Source organism: Castor canadensis, chromosome 9 (genome assembly GCF_047511655.1).
Source record: "Castor canadensis chromosome 9, mCasCan1.hap1v2, whole genome shotgun sequence".
Classification (NCBI taxonomy): domain Eukaryota; kingdom Metazoa; phylum Chordata; class Mammalia; order Rodentia; family Castoridae; genus Castor; species Castor canadensis.
The window spans coordinates 97,156,073-97,174,855 of record NC_133394.1 but is presented as its reverse complement, the minus strand read 5'-3'; the positions used below and the strand labels follow the sequence as shown (position 1 = coordinate 97,174,855).

General features: G+C 36.4%; 1 protein-coding gene across 5 annotated transcripts in view; it reads left to right on the top strand.

The window, feature by feature from the left end:
- The window catches only part of Slc4a4 (solute carrier family 4 member 4), a 421,377-nt gene that overhangs the window by 340,917 nt on the left and 61,677 nt on the right, over positions 1-18,783 (top strand). For all 5 annotated transcript variants that reach the window (XM_074042041.1, XM_074042042.1, XM_074042038.1 and 2 more), the window contains 3 exons: positions 262-395; positions 5,618-5,889; positions 14,473-14,543. In XM_074042041.1, coding sequence (XP_073898142.1) covers positions 262-395; positions 5,618-5,889; positions 14,473-14,543 — 477 coding nt within the window. The remainder of the gene's footprint in view (positions 1-261; positions 396-5,617; positions 5,890-14,472; positions 14,544-18,783) is intronic.

Genomic DNA, 18,783 nt, shown 5'->3' with positions numbered 1-18,783 from the left:
AAGATCAGAGCATCCTTTTGCCTTCCATACACCAGTCATTGCAGTCATTATAGTTTTGTGGAGGAATCCAACCATTGGAATAGGAAAGAATGACTGTTGATAGGTGAAATAAATGGTGATAATATTCATATTGGTAAGTCTTTATTCTTCATTTTTGGTATGTTTGCTACAGACCTCATAGTAACATACTCATGAAGCTTCATTTACAGTGGGAAGAAAAAAATGTGTTTCATTTATCCACCTGTGTTTTCTTTCTTTTAGGGCGTGTTGGAAAGTTTCCTGGGTACCGCTGTCTCTGGAGCTGTCTTTTGCCTTTTTGCTGGTCAGCCACTCACTATTTTGAGCAGCACAGGACCTGTCTTAGTTTTTGAGAGGCTTCTATTTAATTTTAGCAAGTATGTATAGATACATAAATAATTATAAATTACAAGTGTTTGATTATAGAACAATTAGTCTAGATAAAGCACTGAATAGCTATTAGGTAGATCAAAGAATACTGGATGCTAAGATTTGAAAATTGATAGGGCCTTAAAAATTGTGTAGTCTGGCAGTCATTTTACATATGGTTCAATTTAGGCCCATCTGTTGGGTTTTCTGCTTGCTCCTTTCCTTATTATTCTCTTTCCCTATTGTCCTACTTTGTACCCTAAGGAGCTGACTCCTGAAGATTATAGTCCCCAGGTTCCTTTGCATACAGGGCTGGCTTCTGAGGACTACAACCCCTTGGTTCTTTTGCCCTGTGGCTTTCTGCTGGTTTCACTAACAGGAAGCACTAGTAGGACAGTAAAAAGAGAGAGAGGTCCTAGTAGTCTGTCTCTCTACACCCCTGTCTGCTTTAGCACAACAATCTGGCAGTGGCTTAGCCTGTGTCAGGTGGCCTGTCTACCATGTCTGTAGCTCTTCCAGGGCACTAGTAAGTCTATTCCTTCCTTGACCTTTTCAGTTCTGGAGTTCATAATGGCTTCCTGCTATTGCCTATCATTGCCATTCTTTGCTATACTTCAGTGAATAGCCCATTGATTTTGTTTTCTTTCAGAACCCTATTTAAGAATGTCATTTCTTGCCATTGAGCCTAACTGATACAATGAATAAATCAAATGATTTGTTTAAGGTCACATGATTCATTAGCGAAAGAGACTGGGTACTCTTTACTTGGTCCACAACTCTTAACTCCAGTTCTAATATTCTTCACTAAAGATTGCTTTCAAGAATCAGCTGAATAACAACTGATATTTACTGAGGCTGATCATGTACCAAGAATTATCCCTACCACTTTACATGCACTAACTTATTTAATTCTTGTAGCAGTCCTATGAGGTAGGGACTGTCTTTAGTTTTACAGATGAGAAAGCAGACCTAGAATAAGTAAGTAAATTGCCAAATATTACATCACCAGTAGATGTTCTGACTCTGGAGCCCATGTCTCTTAAGAAATCAGTAGACAGTGCTAATGGGCATGACAGTAATGATATCAATATTCCCTTTTAGAAATTGATCAATCATTCTCAGAAGAGGAATACTGAGTTAAGTGAATTACACAAGTGGCAATTTCAGCACACAAATAGATTAAAAATTGAGCATTCTGTTCTCTTTCTAATGTACTTGAAACTTCTAAGAGAAAATTATCTTTACTGGTAGATCTCAACCCTTAGATTGTAGAATTTCTTTGGTTTGCTAGCACTCCTTGTTAAAATATTCATATTCTTTTATTATTATATGTTTTTAAGATTTTAATTTTAGAGTAGTCAGTGCCTACACAGTAAGTATTTCATGGACTTGAGGACTCATATATGGCCTTTGAAACTGTGTGTGTCATCAAAATGATCATTAGAGGAGAGAATAGGGATTTGAAGCTGGTTTTTAAAAAATTGAGTGGAGAATATCAGCAAGAATCTTCTAAGGATTTAAAGTTCCAAATTTTAAATGATGCTGTGAGTTTTCCGTAGGTCTTTATTACAAATCTCTCCTGCATGATAATTCTGAGAAGAACATTCATGTCAGTTTATAGAAACAGTCAAAACAGTTTTTATATGTTTAAGAAAACATTTTGTGAGATAAGAAAGCCTTCATGGAAAGATTAAACAAGCATGTAGTATAAACAGGAACAAACATGCATAACTTTTGTGGAAAGATTTATTGGATGAAATGTGATCAGAGCCTCAATCTACAGAAAATGTTTGTGTCTTCATTTGCTTGAAATAATTGTAGGATAGAGATTATTTCCTTTCATGAAGCAAGTTCCTTTCTCACTTTCTCTTCTCTTTTATCATAATTGCTGCATAGTTCCAAGCAATTTGTTTGAAAACAGTTGTAAAGTAATGAGAAACATTTAAGATACCATATTTGAATCCATCATTGAGTAATATGTAGCAAACATTGTTTTATTCACAATGCTGCAAATTTATTCATTTGCTTTGGTTATAGCACAGCACCATTATGTTGTCTGGATATGTTTGTGAATCACTACTTCCCAACATGTGTTTCATCCACTACTGGGTCCATTAGATGATCCATGGAAAAAAAAAACTTATGTGTTCCCAATAAGTCTGAGAATTGCCCCCTTGGGGTAATTAATTGTACACTTCAGCACACTAAAGGTCCTGAGCAGTCCTTTAATAAACAAACTATTATTTTGCTTGTTCAGATTTTTCCCAACATAGTTTTCCATATTGGGAGACATAGGTAAGTCTTTGTTTTATAGGTTCCGTGTAGCCTTTATAGATCATCAGCTTGTTTAAAAGTTTCTCATCTTTCATTTCTTTCTCCTTGCTGTTCTAAACATATCACTTTTGTAATGAAGTACCAAGTGATTTTATTTTATTCATTCCTGTTGAACTACTCCCACAGTATGAAAGACTCTTAGAGTAGCTACTTTGGTATAGTGTTTATGTTCTAACATTTAAGTTTATATGTGCATTTTTCTTTTTTGCCCAAACTAGTTAATGGATTTGTTTCTTATATTATCCTGCAGCCATCCATTCTGTAATAACCACTAGCATTCTTATACTAAATCAAGATTGCTCTAACTTTCATGTTATCAGGGAAGCAAAACTAGGTAATTGTTTTAAATTTTTAAGCAAAAAGTCTGTTGGCTCAGAAGTAATAAAACAATGCTTTTTAACTTTTATTCTGACAGTGACTCGTATGATAATGTAAATTATCAGAAATTCTTAGAATACAGCTTTTTCTGTGGTACACTTGTCTCACAAAGACATACATAGGACTAATCAGTAGGATTGTAGACATAAAGGGAACTGCAAGGAAATGGAAAAGCTGTCTTCAGAAGTTCTTAGAAAGTATAAAGTATAACATTTTATACTTTAGTGTTAATAACCTCTTGCTTTGGCCTTGTAGTGCAATTCATGCAATGATCAGAGGGGAAATAATGAGTGTAACATTAATGCCTACCTATCTTGAGCTCTGTGAAAATCATGTAGAGTGTAATTTTTTAAAGGACCAGTCAAGAATCAAGAAATTTAGTTTCCAGTCCAGCTTTGCCATTAAAACTTTGACATTGGATAAATGACTTAACTTCCAATGGCTTTGGTGTTTATCTATAAGATAAGGCATCGCTGACAAATTGGTATCTATATTAATCAGGGTTCTCCAGAGAAAGCAAGCCAATGAGATGCATATACAGAAAGAGATTTGTTACTAAGAGTTGGCTCATCTGGTTTAATAGGCTGGCAAATCCAAAATCTTCAAGTCAGGCTGGCAGGCTGGAAACCCAGCTGAACTAGTATTTCAGTTTGCATCAGGAGGTTGATTGCTATAGAACCAGAAAGAGTAGATGTTCTGGATGAAGTTCAAAGACAGTGTACTAGAGAATTCTCTCTTGACTCTGGAAAGGGCAGGCCTTTTCTTCTATTCAAGCTTTATCTGATAGAATGGGGCCCATCCACATTACATGAAACTATCTGGTATACTCAAATCTCATCAGTTTAAATGTTAATCTCTCCCAAAACACTAAGAACAATCTTTCCAGAACACCCAGAATAAAGTTTGACCAAATATTTGGGGACCCTGTAGCCAAGTTGACACAAAAATAACCATCATAGTATATAAGAAAAATTTAATTCTAATATTCTATAATTTTCAGCAGGCACAGGATCAGTCATCACCTAGTTATAAATGATGGTTCATAGGCCAAGGTCAGTCTCTATCTCAGTCAAGTCAGGCATGCATTCACTCATTCATTCATCCAGAAAGTCTATGTGCCAGGCACTGTGCTAGGTAGAGAATTTGGATTTTATTATGTATCCCAGTGCTAGGAACTGAATTTTTTCCTAAGTGTAGTAGGAAGTTATTGATAGGTTATAAACTGAAGTATCTGATCTGCATTTAAAATTTGTGGTGTAGAAAACAGCAAGGCAAGAATAGACAGCAGTAAAGACAACAGTTTAGAAGTTCTTATCACACAAAGACTTGGTGGCCCAGACTGGGTGGATAGGGACAGTGGGGATGATGCCTTTTTCAAAATGTTAAAATACATTGCTAGAAGGCACAAAAACCCATTGTCCAAGGCAAAAGAACTTCACACATACATGATCCTTGGTACCCAGGCAAGAAATGTTACTATCCGCTCTTTCATCACACATAAATTATGACTTAAAAAAAATCATTGTAAAATATTCTTCACATAATCTTAAGAGAATCTGTATGAAATCATAAAATGTCAATTCTAGACCCATCTTTTCCTAGTTGTGAATCTTGAGCCAATTAATTCTTTAAAAATGGGAGGGGCATTGAAAGATAGTAGCTGCTTTAAATGGTAGTAGCCTTTCTAAATCTGCTGTGAGACAAGCACAGAAAGAGAAAAGGTGGTGATAAGAAGCTTCACACCCAGTTTCAGCAAAGGATATAATATCCGCGGATACTCTCATGAGATTGTTGGTGTCTGGCTGTCGCCTGGCAAGGCAGCTTTCCTTACTCTGATGGCCTTCTTCTGCAACCTGCTTTTGTTGATGGCATTCTAGACAAGGTAAGCATTACATGCCATCTTAAGCCACATGCCTTTTGAGCTACTTTTTCCTCTTCCTCACCTGACTCTTCCTACTCAGTGTGGAAAGTTTCTACATATCCTCAAACACCTTGACTTTTTTTCCTGCAACTTCATGCATTCCCCCCTCCCAGAATTAGTTACTCCTTTTCCCATGACAGTGTCACTTAGTATTTTGTTATGCAATCATGTTTATCAGTTTGTCTCCTTCAGTAGACTGTGGTGACTGGGAACACAAGAACATACTAATTAACCATAAAAACTCACATTTATCAAATGCAGTTCAGGTACCAATATTATGCATTCAGCTTGTTTACTCTGTAAAATCCGTGAATATAAGGACCATATTTTTTGAATGAGAAAATTAATGAGTTATTCACATGTCAATTGTATGAAAAGCATTTTCCATATACTTTTCTAAAACTTGTAGAATAATTTCTTATGTTAGTATAATAAGATCATGAGACCAAATCATTAAACTTAAAACTTTCTGGATGAAATTGAATTTATATACAGTGGCAAAGTGATCTTGTATTTTTAGCAGTCATTCTGTAGACATAGTTTTATATTGTGTGTTTCATGGAGGATGAGTCTAAATATTTTCTTTCTTTTTTCCAGGGACCATAATTTTGATTATTTGGAGTTTCGCCTTTGGATCGGCCTGTGGTCGGCTTTCCTGTGTCTTATTTTGGTAGCCACAGATGCCAGCTTCTTGGTTCAGTACTTCACTCGTTTCACAGAAGAGGGCTTCTCTTCTCTGATCAGCTTCATCTTTATCTATGATGCTTTCAAGAAAATGATCAAGCTAGCAGATTACTACCCCATCAACTCTGACTTCAAAGTGGGCTACAATACTCACTTTTCCTGTGCCTGTGTGCCACCTGACCCAGGTGAGGACATCCTGTTTAGCATCTGCATTTGCCCTATGTTTGGAGGAAGGTATAGGCTCCATGCTTGCAGATTTTCAGTATAGTATCATGGTTCTCTGGAAAGGGTCTTAATTTATTTTCTTGGAGCAACATAATACTGAATTTGGAGTCTGAGGTATCTTCAGTACGTGATTCAATCAGGAGCTCTGGGGTATGAACATAACTAGCTTAATCCTTTGAAATTAACTCAAACTGCAGGATTTACAAAATATCAGTGTGTACATTATTCTTATTTTTATGTGGTAAGTGAGAAGGTCCAGGCACATACAGTAATAGGTGTAAAGACCAGATTTACTGCTTCTTTTTTGCTGTGGGAATCATTCCTTTAAGTAAACTTTGAATCAATTATTTTAAGCTTATAGAGAAAAAAATGAGATACTGATTCACTTTGTATAATTTGAGTCATGAAATCAAAAGAAATTTAGATTAGTTGTTGAATGGTAAAATGGAGCTTTATAATTTCATCTCTACTAGACAATATAAATAAGAAAGGAAAAGAAAGGAAAGAGGGAAGGAAGGAAGGGAAGAAAGGAAGAAAAAAGAAAGAAAAAAAGCATACTACATTATTATGTTCTAGAAGTGGATTTGTATTTTAGAGTCAGGAAAGGCATAAAATTTCTAGGTGATGAATGTGATTCTGTACATCCTAACACTTTAACATCTGTCTTACCAAAACTGAGTCAGTATCAGAAATTTTTCATAAAAACATGTCAACTTGGCCTTTGAAGTTTTTTCTTGGAATAATTCCTCATTGATGTTTAGTATATAAGGCTTTGGACAAGGGATTTACTTCAAGGAAAGTTTCTTCAGACCTTTAGGAGAAAAGGGGGTAGATGTTTGTATCAGACAATTAAATGACAATTACACAATTAGCTACAGGTTGATGTCCCTGAATGGGGATCCACATCCACATTTTTTGAGTAAGCCTCACGGACGGATGTCCAGCAGTATTCTGGGAGGTGTAAACCTCTGGCATAAATGTGAAGCACACTCATGTGAAAACCTTTCACTTTAGGATTCTTTACATATTTATAGTATAACAACTGTGGTTGTATTATAGCCTGGATGCAAAATGCTTATGAGTGCAAAAGATAAACAGAATGCTATGTAGAATTTTCCTGCTTGTAGGAGGCTATGTCAGATCACTGTCAGATATGTTGGGTGCAACCCATCCTTTTCTGCCACCTGGCTGGAGGGGTCTGAGGAGACAGACATGCATCTGGGTGGTGAGGGAAGAGAGGACAGCATCTGCCCGAGGGTCAATCAGTGCCTCTGAAAAGAAACAGTGTCTTGGGCCCCAAGTTTCATTTTGTGTAGTTTAAGGAAAATCAACATACATAAAAATAAAACCCATGCTCAAAAGTATAGCAAAGAGGTGCAAGGTGAAAATTTAAAGGCTCAGGGAACGTGAATGTCATAGACACAACATCCTAGTAGTGCTATGTATACTGATTTGAAATATTTCATAATTTTGAAGTTCTTGGAACAGAATAGGCATGCAATCATGACAGATATTGCTGTTAGAGTCAATTAAATATGTTCCCCATAGAGAGAGAACCATGTGGAGCTCTTCCTGGGAAAGAAGGAGGAAAACTCCATGTAGACATTCAGCCTGAACCCTCAGTGAAGTCTAGACATTGAAATTATTGGATTTTAAAACATATTTGTGAGATTTTGAATATTCTTTTCCATTTATACATATATATTTATATATGTGTGTGTGTGTCAATGAAAAAGTGTCTAAGATGATTTCTTAGGGAAGTTTTAGTAATCATCTATGAAGATTTTCTAAAGAAAAAAAAGTTACCACCCACTGTTCTGTGGTTTAAGGTATTCATAAAGCTAGATGAGGTCTTTGTCAGTACACCTGTCACTCACAGAAGATATGCCTGGTGTTGGCCCCATCCCTCCCTAAGGCTAATGGAAACTTCCATTCACTCTTTTAATTGGATGCTGGCAGAGAAGGTAGTATGAAACTAAGGAAGACATATCCAAATGTGTTCAAATTGTTAAAATATATATAGCAAATATTTTTCATGTAATTTCCCTTCCAGGAAGGATCTTTGTATTGGCAAAAAACAAACAAGCAACAACAAAAACATGCTGTTGAGGGCTAAATCAATTTTATATATGCATTGCAAGTACAGGCTTCAGAGAGAATAGCTTTTCCTTTGATCTGTTTTCCCCAGGTTGTGTAAAAAGTCAGTTGCAAATAACTAAGGAGTCATCTCAGAAGGACTCTGATAACACCTACTCCCCTAGATGGTACCAGTAAAGCAGAATAGCAGGGCTTTGAATTGAGAAAGTCTTGTATTTAAGTCCTGGGTGGGCAGTTGCCAAATATGTGATGTGGGGCAAGTTTCCTTTCCCAAGTAGCTTAGCCTCACTTTCTGTGTAATGTGGTTAATAATAAAATTGTTTTTGAAGAAGCTGGGCATAGTGACACATGTCTGTAGTCCCAACTCAGTCAGATGGCTGAGCCAGGAAGATTGTGAATTTGAAGTCAGCCTGGGCTATGCAGCAAGACCTTGTCTCACCCTTACCTCCACCTAAAAAAAAAAAAAAATTTTTTTTTGAAGGAAAAAAAATGAAGAGATAAAAGACTAACATATACAAAGTACCTAGGTCATTTTCTGGAAATTAAATGTTAGCCGAATGATTATTCATTAAAATTTAGGGTTAATATTTAACCCTTAGGTGTGAATGATAGTGCTATCAAACTTGTCTTCATTATTTTCCCTTCTGTACATACATTGTTGGGCGGTCGACTCATTCTGCACCCAGATTGCTGGGTTGGTTGCACTCCCAGCATGTCCACGTGAGTGACACTCATAAAAGATGCGGACATGAACATGAGGCCTTTTTTAAACTGTGCAGGAGAAACCTGCTTGTGGTTTGGAAAAGGGCAAATGGATATTTGCATTTTCATAACAGTCTCATGTTTCACAAAGCCCCATAAGATTAATGATGTGTTTCCTTCATAACTTTAATGCCTTGAGACAACCTTAGTACTTCCTTAATATTTGTGGTAGCAAACTGCATAGATCTTTTAAGTTTAGGACTGCTCAAGAGCACACTAAAAAATATAAGGGAGAAAATAATACAGTTGCATGTACAGCTTGAGTGAATATTCTAAAATCAGCAAAAGACTGGCCTTTCATCACAACATGCACTCTTAGGAAAAGAATTCAATCAATGAGTCAATAATATTTAAACTGGCGGATGACTTGTTTTTCAACCCTGAGACAGTATGTAACAGTGAACGAGCAACTGCACAGATGGAGCCGTGATCCTGCAAACTGAGACATGATTTTACAGAAATGGAAATAGGGGTCACTAATCACCAAGAAAAATATCTTTTTGCCCACACTATATTTATAGCTTTTTAATTTTGCCGTTGTGAAGGCAGTTCTTCTCTGCTCCTTCCTGATCTTTCTTGTTCACTCGCTTCCATAAAACCTCTTCGTTTCCTCATGTTCCTCTTCTTCATGCACCTTTCTTCCATTCCTTTTAGTTCCAGTTATTGTTTGGTAGCACAAGTCGTTACGTCTAGGTTTACTGAAAAATTAAGAAGGAAAATTAGCCAGGAACTTTGACATTCATGGATAGATGTCTGGTTTCTGCACTAAATTTCCCTTTCCTTAGAAATAGGATTTCTATTAATTAATGCAGAAGTAATAGATGTTATATTTCCCATCCTGCCTTGATGAGTACATAGCAGAAGTGTGTAAGAAAGAAGGTAATTCAATTCACAATCCAAAAGTGAAATCAAAAATATCCAATTGAAGGATACCTACCCATATCCCCAGTTCATTAGGAATGTCCAGGTGTGGGCAATTGTTAGTGTGATAAAGCAGAAACACAATGTGCTTTGGAGTAAAGGAAAGGGAGTTTGAATTTCACCCCTGACACTACTTAATTGTGTGATCACTGATCACGAGTGAGGCTAATTAGTTAATCTCTTTGTCTGCTTCATAATCTAATTACTAATTGTGCCTCCTCTTAGAGGCTGCAGTTGCTTGGCACTAATAGACACTGAGTAAAGCTGCTTTTTTTCACATTTCTCACTGTCTTACAGAAGATGCCTTAGTCAGTTTAATCTTTTAGTTGTATTCTTTAAAGGGGTTCAAACATTTAATTTTTTTATAAGTTTTCCAAGAGAAAGGTACTAATAGGCTTTTATTGCAGGCCAACCCCCCCCAAAATAATTACCAACCAGTGAGCTATTGTACACAAATATGAAACACTTGAAACTGTATTTAAGGGAAAGAAGTTGAGGAGTTCAGTGCATGTGGTTGGAATATTTAATACTATTCCACTAACTCTCAAGACTACAGGAATGTTGAGCACCATACCTAATCACATAGAAAAGAGGCTTTACAGCCTTAAGAAGCAAGACATTCAGTTCTTCTAAGACGAATCTATACTCATCACTGAGAAACATGAATGCTAGAATTTTGTTAATAGGAAACAGAACATGGACATCCTTCCTTCAGCTTATCTTTTTTTGTCTCCCCTGCCGTTTTTTGTTTCTCCTTTGTCCATCAGCAAACTTTTACTGGCAAATCTATTTTGTTGCTTTTTAAGAATTGTGCTACTTGAAATAAAATAGAATACATGCACACACATTGACACACTGATTTTTGTAAAAGGTGTTGTTTCTTAAATAGGACTAATTATTTTTGAATGAATGGAGGTTCAATTTTTATTTGGTACAGACCTTAGAGATAAATTTCTACTCTAGTATCCCTGTTCGTTTACCTAATGTGTAAAGGTTGTGGTGACCATATGCTCAAGGGTACATTAATATTTTAGAAACAGTCAAAGTCAATTTTTGACCAGGTGTGGATTTTGTATTTGGAAGAGAATAAAGCCTTGCTAAAAATGATAAATTATAAAATCAAGAAAAATAACCTCAGGGGATAAACACTATATTGTTAACAGGGGGGATATATTTTATTGATTTGTTGTTGACTGTTCCAGGGAGAACATGCTTAATAATGAATGAGTGATTAAGAGGAGGAAATTCTTTCTCAGGCACTGTCTATATAATCTAAGTAAAAGATGGCCTTTTCCCTTTCTCCTGTGTGAAACTGTAAGAATAAGCCAAGCCATTGGAAGTAGCTGGGGCTACCATATCCCTATGTTTATTTTTTCATAGCATGAAGAGACTTCCAAATGTTCTAAAAACAGTTGTCATCAAAGTGGAATTTCAATACCACATCTTTCTATGTAATTTTTCTACTAGCTGATAAATGTGATATACCATTAGGTTATAACCATTGAAAAGAACTGCTGATTTGTGTCTCCTGTGGTCCAGTAGCGTAGTCAATATGTGTTTTATACTTAGAAAACCCATTAAAAGAAAATGAGATAAAATACAATCTTAATTTATCTTCTATGAACTGCACCATATTACATGTAATTTTAGTGTGAGCTATTCCCTTTTTATGAAGCAGGTTTAAATCACTGAATAGTAGTAGAATCAAAAAGTACACATTCTAGTGTAGCATTTCTCAGGTTTGCACTTAACAAACATCCTTTACTAGCACAGCTGATGTTTTATTATTCATGGTAAGTTTTCTTTAAAACACCATAGATATTTGGAACAGCCATCATTTTAATTTCCTTTTATGATTCTAACAGAGTGATTTTTGCATAATGCTTATAAAAATCAGAAAATTTTTATTTGTGTGAATTTGGATGACCACACCTGGAAAATTCTGTAGCTTTGGGTCTGCATAAAACACAAATTTGGAAAAGTTTCTCTGACATGGAGAGTATGGAGGAGAAGTTTTTGAGGAAAACATGGATAAATACATTTAATTTAATAACTCCATTGTAGTTCAGCTCTTTAATTTCCAGCATAGCATCCCAGGTAAATTTGAAGACTGTCAGTGGTTTGAAGATAGCTCTAACTTGAAATTGCCTAGTCACAGAGCAAGCATTAGGTTTGGTAAAAATACTTAGCAAAACTAAAGGAATAACAACAATAAAAAAAACAAAAATTTACTATTAATTTTGTTTAAGATTTAGGGCAGGGAGAGAGTGGTAATTTCCCTAACAGCTACATTTCCAAAGTTTTCCTGATTCACTTTGTCATCCCTACAAAAGCCATTTTTGCCCTTTTATTGGCCTAGTGATTTAAAGCATAAATACTGACTTTATCAAGAGATGCAATGTGTTCAAGTTACTCAGGACCCTTATATAAATGAAATGACTATGTAGAAAGAAATGAATTCAATTTTATCTATATTTATTTTCCAGTTACTCATTATCTTTAAGATGTTGCTTAAATAGAATGGAATAAAACACTAAAGAGATTCATAAAACTTTATTGTTTTTCTTGACAATTAGCCAGTTAACCATCAAGTTAATTTCACATTAGTTAGACCTGAAAATCTTATGAAAGAGACAGATTCAGATTAGACTGATATGACATAAACACTATACAATGCCAGATGTTTTACTAGGGGATTTTAGTAAACTATATTTTAATAACACAATATTGTATGCATTTAATTAATCACAAAAACTTTGACAGGTAGCTAACGTCTTCCCTGTGAGTGATTTCTGCTTTCTCCGTGCCTTAGAGGCCCTAGTAATCTTAGCACATTTATTTAGCTCTCACATGATAGTGGATGCTGGGCCAACAGTTTTGCTTACGTTGTGTTATTTAATACACTCACTAACCTTATAAGGTGCTTGGTTTCAAATCTAACTTCACAAATGAGGGACCCCTGGTCAAGAAAAGCGAAGTCACTTCCTCAAAGGAGTTTGAGGGCACAATGTTCAGAAGTTAGGCCCCATCCACCTATTTCTCCCTTCTGTACATTGTGATGTGGTGATACATCAAAGCAGACAGATCTGCCCCCAGTGACCAATTGTTGCTCACATTTGACCTCATGGCCTCAAGTGAGCTCGTGCATGTACGTGATGGTTCAACTCCTGTGAATGTGTAAAGCAGGGGGGCCAGGGAGAGTTCTAGAACCAGGTCACTAGAGGATAAACAGGGGGAACCCTTAACAGCACTTGTGGATATCCCCTCTTTCATCCACTCATAGCTCCCACAGCTGAAGCCATGCTTCATCTCCTTGTTCTTTCTCTAGATCTCTTATTAAACAGAAGGAAAGAAAGGAAGGAAGCAAAGGAAGGCCAATTTAAGATGGAAATGTCACAAAGGTGCTTTAAAGTAGATAGATACATTCCTCCATTCCAGAGGATCAGAATGGGAAGGAGGATCAAGAAGTGAAAATTGAAGTAACAGAAAATGATCAACCTATGGAAACTCCCCAAGATCACCTGTGAACAGAGACTGTCCCAGTGATAATTGGCTAAATCTGAATTAGACAAATTCTTAGAGCCAAGAGTTTCTTTCCTTCATAAGCCATGGTACTGAACAGATAGTGAAGACAGAGTGCAGTGTGTTTTGTCTTTTCCATTTGACCATTCCAGAATCCTAATTCAGGAAATTGCAGATTCTATATAAATGGATCATTCTGTAATTGGTTGTCGAAGTTTTTGCACTGTTTGTATCTGGATCCAAATGGTGACGGATGGCTTTTGTAGACCAAGCTCCCAGTTATAATTGATCATTTTCTCATCCATGAGCCTAAAGAAATTTACTTGTAATCTCATTTATGAACTTTACTATACCCTGCCAATATGTATTTCTGGAAGTATTTTTTTATATATCTATTTTGAAGTCTATCATTTGAAAATGCTCTTATTAAAATAAGCAGGATAAGTATTATATACTTTTTCCTGTCCTTTAGATGCTGGTCTCCTGGGATTTTTTGAGAGCCTGTGTGCTTCATTAATTTGTCTCAGAGGAAAACTGAAAAGATAAAGGAATTTAAATGAGCAGAATTGATGTGTATCTAAAACCTGAGAGCAGTTACTGAAAGTTCAGATTGGAATACTATTTTAGTAAACTGCTGGTCTGTTTTATCCATTACTTATTTTATTTAAAAAAAAGGCTCTCAAAGAGCCTTTGAGATCATTCCCTCTGCTCCTTAGTTCCTATTTTAATGCAGAAAGGTGTTGTAAAATATACAAAATGGGTATAAAAGTATATCTATGATGTGTTTCAGGATGTTTTTATCAGGATGAACAAATGGAATAATGTAAGAAGATATACTTTAAGTTTTTTAGAACAAGATAGTAATAAAAACGAAGTTTTTAGTACTAATAATTTACTAGCATCTTTCTTTGGGAATGGATTGTTTTATTGTTTGTGCCAAGCATCTTTTGACCCATTTGATTCTGTCTGTGATTTGTAATTAGTGTGCTCAGATTAGGCAGCTGCTACCTTTAGGTCAATAGTTCACAATCTAGGGCCTTCAGTTATCAAAATGTATTCCAAAATTGAGCAAAACTCAAGTAAAGAGCGAGAGGTGTACTTTGCTGTTAAGCACAAGACCCTGAATTCAGACCCCGATACCACAAAAAAAAACAAAACAAACAAACAAACAAAACTGAATTTTGCATTTAGTTTGTTTCTGTTTTATTTTTATTGCCAAAAAAAATGTTCTTTCCTTACAGTTAATATCACAATATCTAATGACACTGCACTGGCCCCAAAGGATTTGCCAGCTATTTCTTCTACTAATGTGGTAAGTGACTTAAAATATTTCAAACTACCTATGTACTGACTGCATGTGTATGCTTTAATAATACAATATTTCTGCCATTCAGCTATCCTAGCATGAACATGTATTTAATAATCACTGAGAGTGGAAGGAAAGAACACTTTTCTTTGCCTTAGTTAGCTTTTTTCCTCCTTGAAGACAATATTTGCTTATGTGCAATACTTTTCTAACCTTTTTAAGAATTTAATTTCTATATCCCATTGTGACAGTGAAATATTTTCATAAGGGAGAATGAGAGTTGCAGAAAATTGAGTGGCCGGTATCTTCTGTTTCTCGTATAGTTAAGAATTCTCCTGACAAACCAAATGGTACTGTGTTCTCTTCACTAGGGGTGATTGTAGCAGGACATTTCCCCTTGTCACTTAGCAAGGACCGTGCCTCCATCACATGATATCCTTTCCCATGGCTTGTAACCAAGGATCTTTAAGGGACTGGAACTAAGCTTTAAAAATGAGCTGTTTTGCATGGAAGGTCACACAGTAGAAGAGACTTTTGTATTGGAAAAAAGGAGAAAGTGCTGTTTCAAGCTTCTCATTGTGTTCCTTCTGTGCTGAATATGGAATCTTACCAGAGAATATCAATCTCTCAGTTATGAAGACAAAAAGCGTAATACCTTGCATTGATAGTGTGCCCATCTCTCAGGAGACCAGAACACTTCTGCAGATATTATGTACCCAGTGCCCATAACACCCTTTTCAAGGATGATGCTTTGAATCCTTCTTTGGCAGCTCTCACATGGTGCTCTTTCTCTTGTTTTCATATTTTGTGGCTTTTGTGACTTCTTTGCTCACCATTAGACTTTTCTGTGTCTTTCTTCAAACGCTACTCCTCAGTTCCATCATGTTTGATACTGTGTGTGAGAGAAAGTATGCACATGTGTTTTAATGAACACATACAGAAGAATTTAATTTTCAGTCTGTTAGCCAGCCAACCCATTGCCCCCAAACTTGCCTAAAATAGAGAGGGAAGCATTTCCTTCTAGACTTCCAAGAATTTTAGCTAGAATTCTTTTTTGTGGTTAAAAAGCAATTAATTAAAATATAAGTTCATTTGCAATAAAAATCAATAAAATGTCACTTCCACTGCCTTAAAAAGACATTGTTTCCTAACTTAATTCTTTTTTTAACTAATCCTTTAAAGTTAATGAGTTTTTAAGCCTTGTTTTTGGGGGAAGTTCTAGAAGAGACTCCAGTAATTAATATGTAGTTATAATAAGATATGCAATAACATTCATGGAAAGAAAATGGAAGTTCTTGTTGGCTTCTAGTGTGACTGTGAGAGAGGATACAGAGGTATAGTGATAGTCACAATTTGCCTGCCATTTATAGAGTGTATACGAGAGACCAGGTATTTTATACAGATTATCATCATACAAACCTTGATATGTATTATAATCATTAACACAACTATCTGGCACAATTATCCTCATTTCGCAGAGAGAAAGTGAAGCTCCAGAAGGTAAACAAGGATTTGCCATAGGTCACACAGCCATAAGTGATTAGGACAAAGATTTGAACCAAAGTCTGAGTGGTCACAAGGTCTGTGTTATTGTTCACACTGATGCCTCAGTGTTTGCAAAAATGCTTCCCCTTTCAGTTCCTTTGGATGCTGTCTACTCCAGGGTGACAGACCCCTGATGTGTGAATCAGTTGCATTCCTTAATTAAAATGTTAAGGTGCTATATTTAGCACCTTTAGGAAAAGAAGTTGAGGAAAAATGAGTGGGTCTATGTAATTATGAAGGACAGTTTTTATTCTATCCTTCAATTCTCCACTTCATCCCTATAATACCTTTATTATACTTGGTACAGGCATGCACACTTTCATAGTAGCCATGTATGATACAGGCAAATGACTCAAAAATTAGTATCAAAGGAATAATATGACATTATTATAAATAATAATTATCCCTTAATGGCAGGGTACAGTGGCTCATGCCTGTAATCTCAGCTATTTGGGAGGAAGAGATCAGGAGGATCATGGTCTGAGGCCAACCTGGGCAAAAACAGCCCAGCAAATAATCTGGATGTGGTGGGACATGCCTATAACTCCAGCTACACAGGAGGCATAGTAGGAGGATTGCAATCTGAGGCCAACTTGGGCAAAAGCATGAGATCCTATCTGAAAAACTAACCTAAAGCAAAAAGGGTTGGAGGCATGGCTTAAGTGGTAGAGTGCTTGCTTAGCAAGTAGAAGTTCCTGAGTTTAAATCCCAGTACTGTCAAAACAAAGAAAGAAAGAAAAAAAAAGAATAAACCAACATTTATTAAGTACCTATTAGATGCAAGGCTCTTTTCATTGGTTGCCTGTAATTCTCACAGTAACACGATAGAATGGTTGTTGGATATTGCCTCTGTTCCATAAATGACGCAGAGGCTTAAAAAGGTAAGTGAGCTCTGAAGTCATGCTGCCTCCGTGACTCAAGTTAGTGGAGAGAAGAAACTGAAAGCCATTTCTTCTGACAGGCACTGAGTTCCCTTTTCTGGGCCATGCTGGCTATGGCTATGCTATCCAGAGCCTTTCCTAGTACACACAGTCAGCATGACTTAATTTCCTGCTTTCCCTTTCAGCCATGATTAGATTGTGAGAGAAGGTGCAGTTAAAAGTGACATGCAGCCCCAGGCCAGTGAGCCTCACTCTCATAAGGCCCTGAGAACCTCCTGTCAGAGAAGGGAAGGACTTTTTCCTTCAGCTTCACTAACATAAGACGAGCTCTCTTCTTCCCAGTGGAAGGGATTCATTTTGGGGAAAGAGCATGACAAAGGGGACATTTGAGTATTTAGACAAGGTTAGAACTCTAGAGTTACTATACCTCAAGATAAAAAGACAGGTTTTTCAGCATTTCTGTTTATTGTTGGAACCATATGTCTTTATGTCTTTTCACCTTTGTCACTTTTCCTATAGGTTTCTCAGTTGGTATTTACCTTTAACCTGCAAACACAATTCTTTATAGAAGGTGCTTGAGAAACTTTGAGAACAGCCACAGCTAATACACTGTTTCAGAACAATGAACATTCCAGATTCTAGCTCTCAAGAGACCAGATTTCAAAATCTAGTGGCATTCTCTCCTGAGGAGGTGATTGAAAGGATCTGTTATTATTTGTTTTTCCACATCAGATTCCTTTTTGTTTTGTTTCTGAGGCAGCCTTTAATTGTGGCATTCTTTAATTTGAGGCATCCTTTAAAATGCACAGTTCTGAAGCAGTCGTTGAAATGAGTTGTCACAGTTCTGGAACTACCGTCCAAACAAGATATAGAATATTTCCATCATTACAGAAAGTCCCATGGAATGCTCTATATCATGTTTTATGCCCCAGCTTTCTGAGCCTTGGGGATCTCTCTTTTCTCATCTACTTTGTGCCCAGCCATCAGGGGGCAGATGCTGTAATTCATTCAGAAGTGGCTGAATGCCTCAGAGGGGTTTCTCTCAGTTCTGCTTCCCTGCCTCCCATCTTATGAAAACAGCTTCCTTGCTCTTGGGGGAGGTTCCAGTTGTCTAAGAAGCATTTCTCTCAGCTTTTCTATCCAACCTCCAGTTTTTCATGCATTGCTGATGCACTTGGCAAAGACCATGAGAAAGTTTGGTGGGTTAGCACAAATGCTACTACTCCAAATTCTAATCTGTCACTCCAGTCTACACACAACCATTAAAAATTCATTAGAGAGCTAACTTATTTCTTCCTGTCATTGATATCACTTTGACCTGCTGCTCTGTGGGATGAAGCAGCCATAGGTCTCTTCTCTTCTGAAGGGCTTGTAGCATTTTTGAGTTCAGTTCATTTAGATTTCTTTCCATCCTCATCTCTGGTGGATTTTTTAAAAACCATGATTTTACAGCTTACCCAGTAGCTTGGGAGTGATGGTCTCTTACAACTTTTTAAAAATATATTATCTTAAGCACAAGTGGAACAACTAGCTAGTTTTGGTATTTCATACAGAACAAACAACTGCAACTGAAACATACTGTAGATGATATAGTAAGATTAAAGATTACTGCAAATCTAGTTTTTCCACCATGGGAAAAAACCCTAAATGAGTATATCAACTGTTTAACCCTGAAGCTTTTGTTTGCATTGTTTTGTTTTTGGTGCTGGGGATTGAACCCAGGAATTTATGTATGCTAGGCACATGCTCTACCACTGACCTGCAAACCCAGCCCTGAAACTTTTGTTTATAGTATCACTGTCAATTATATTTAAAAGTTA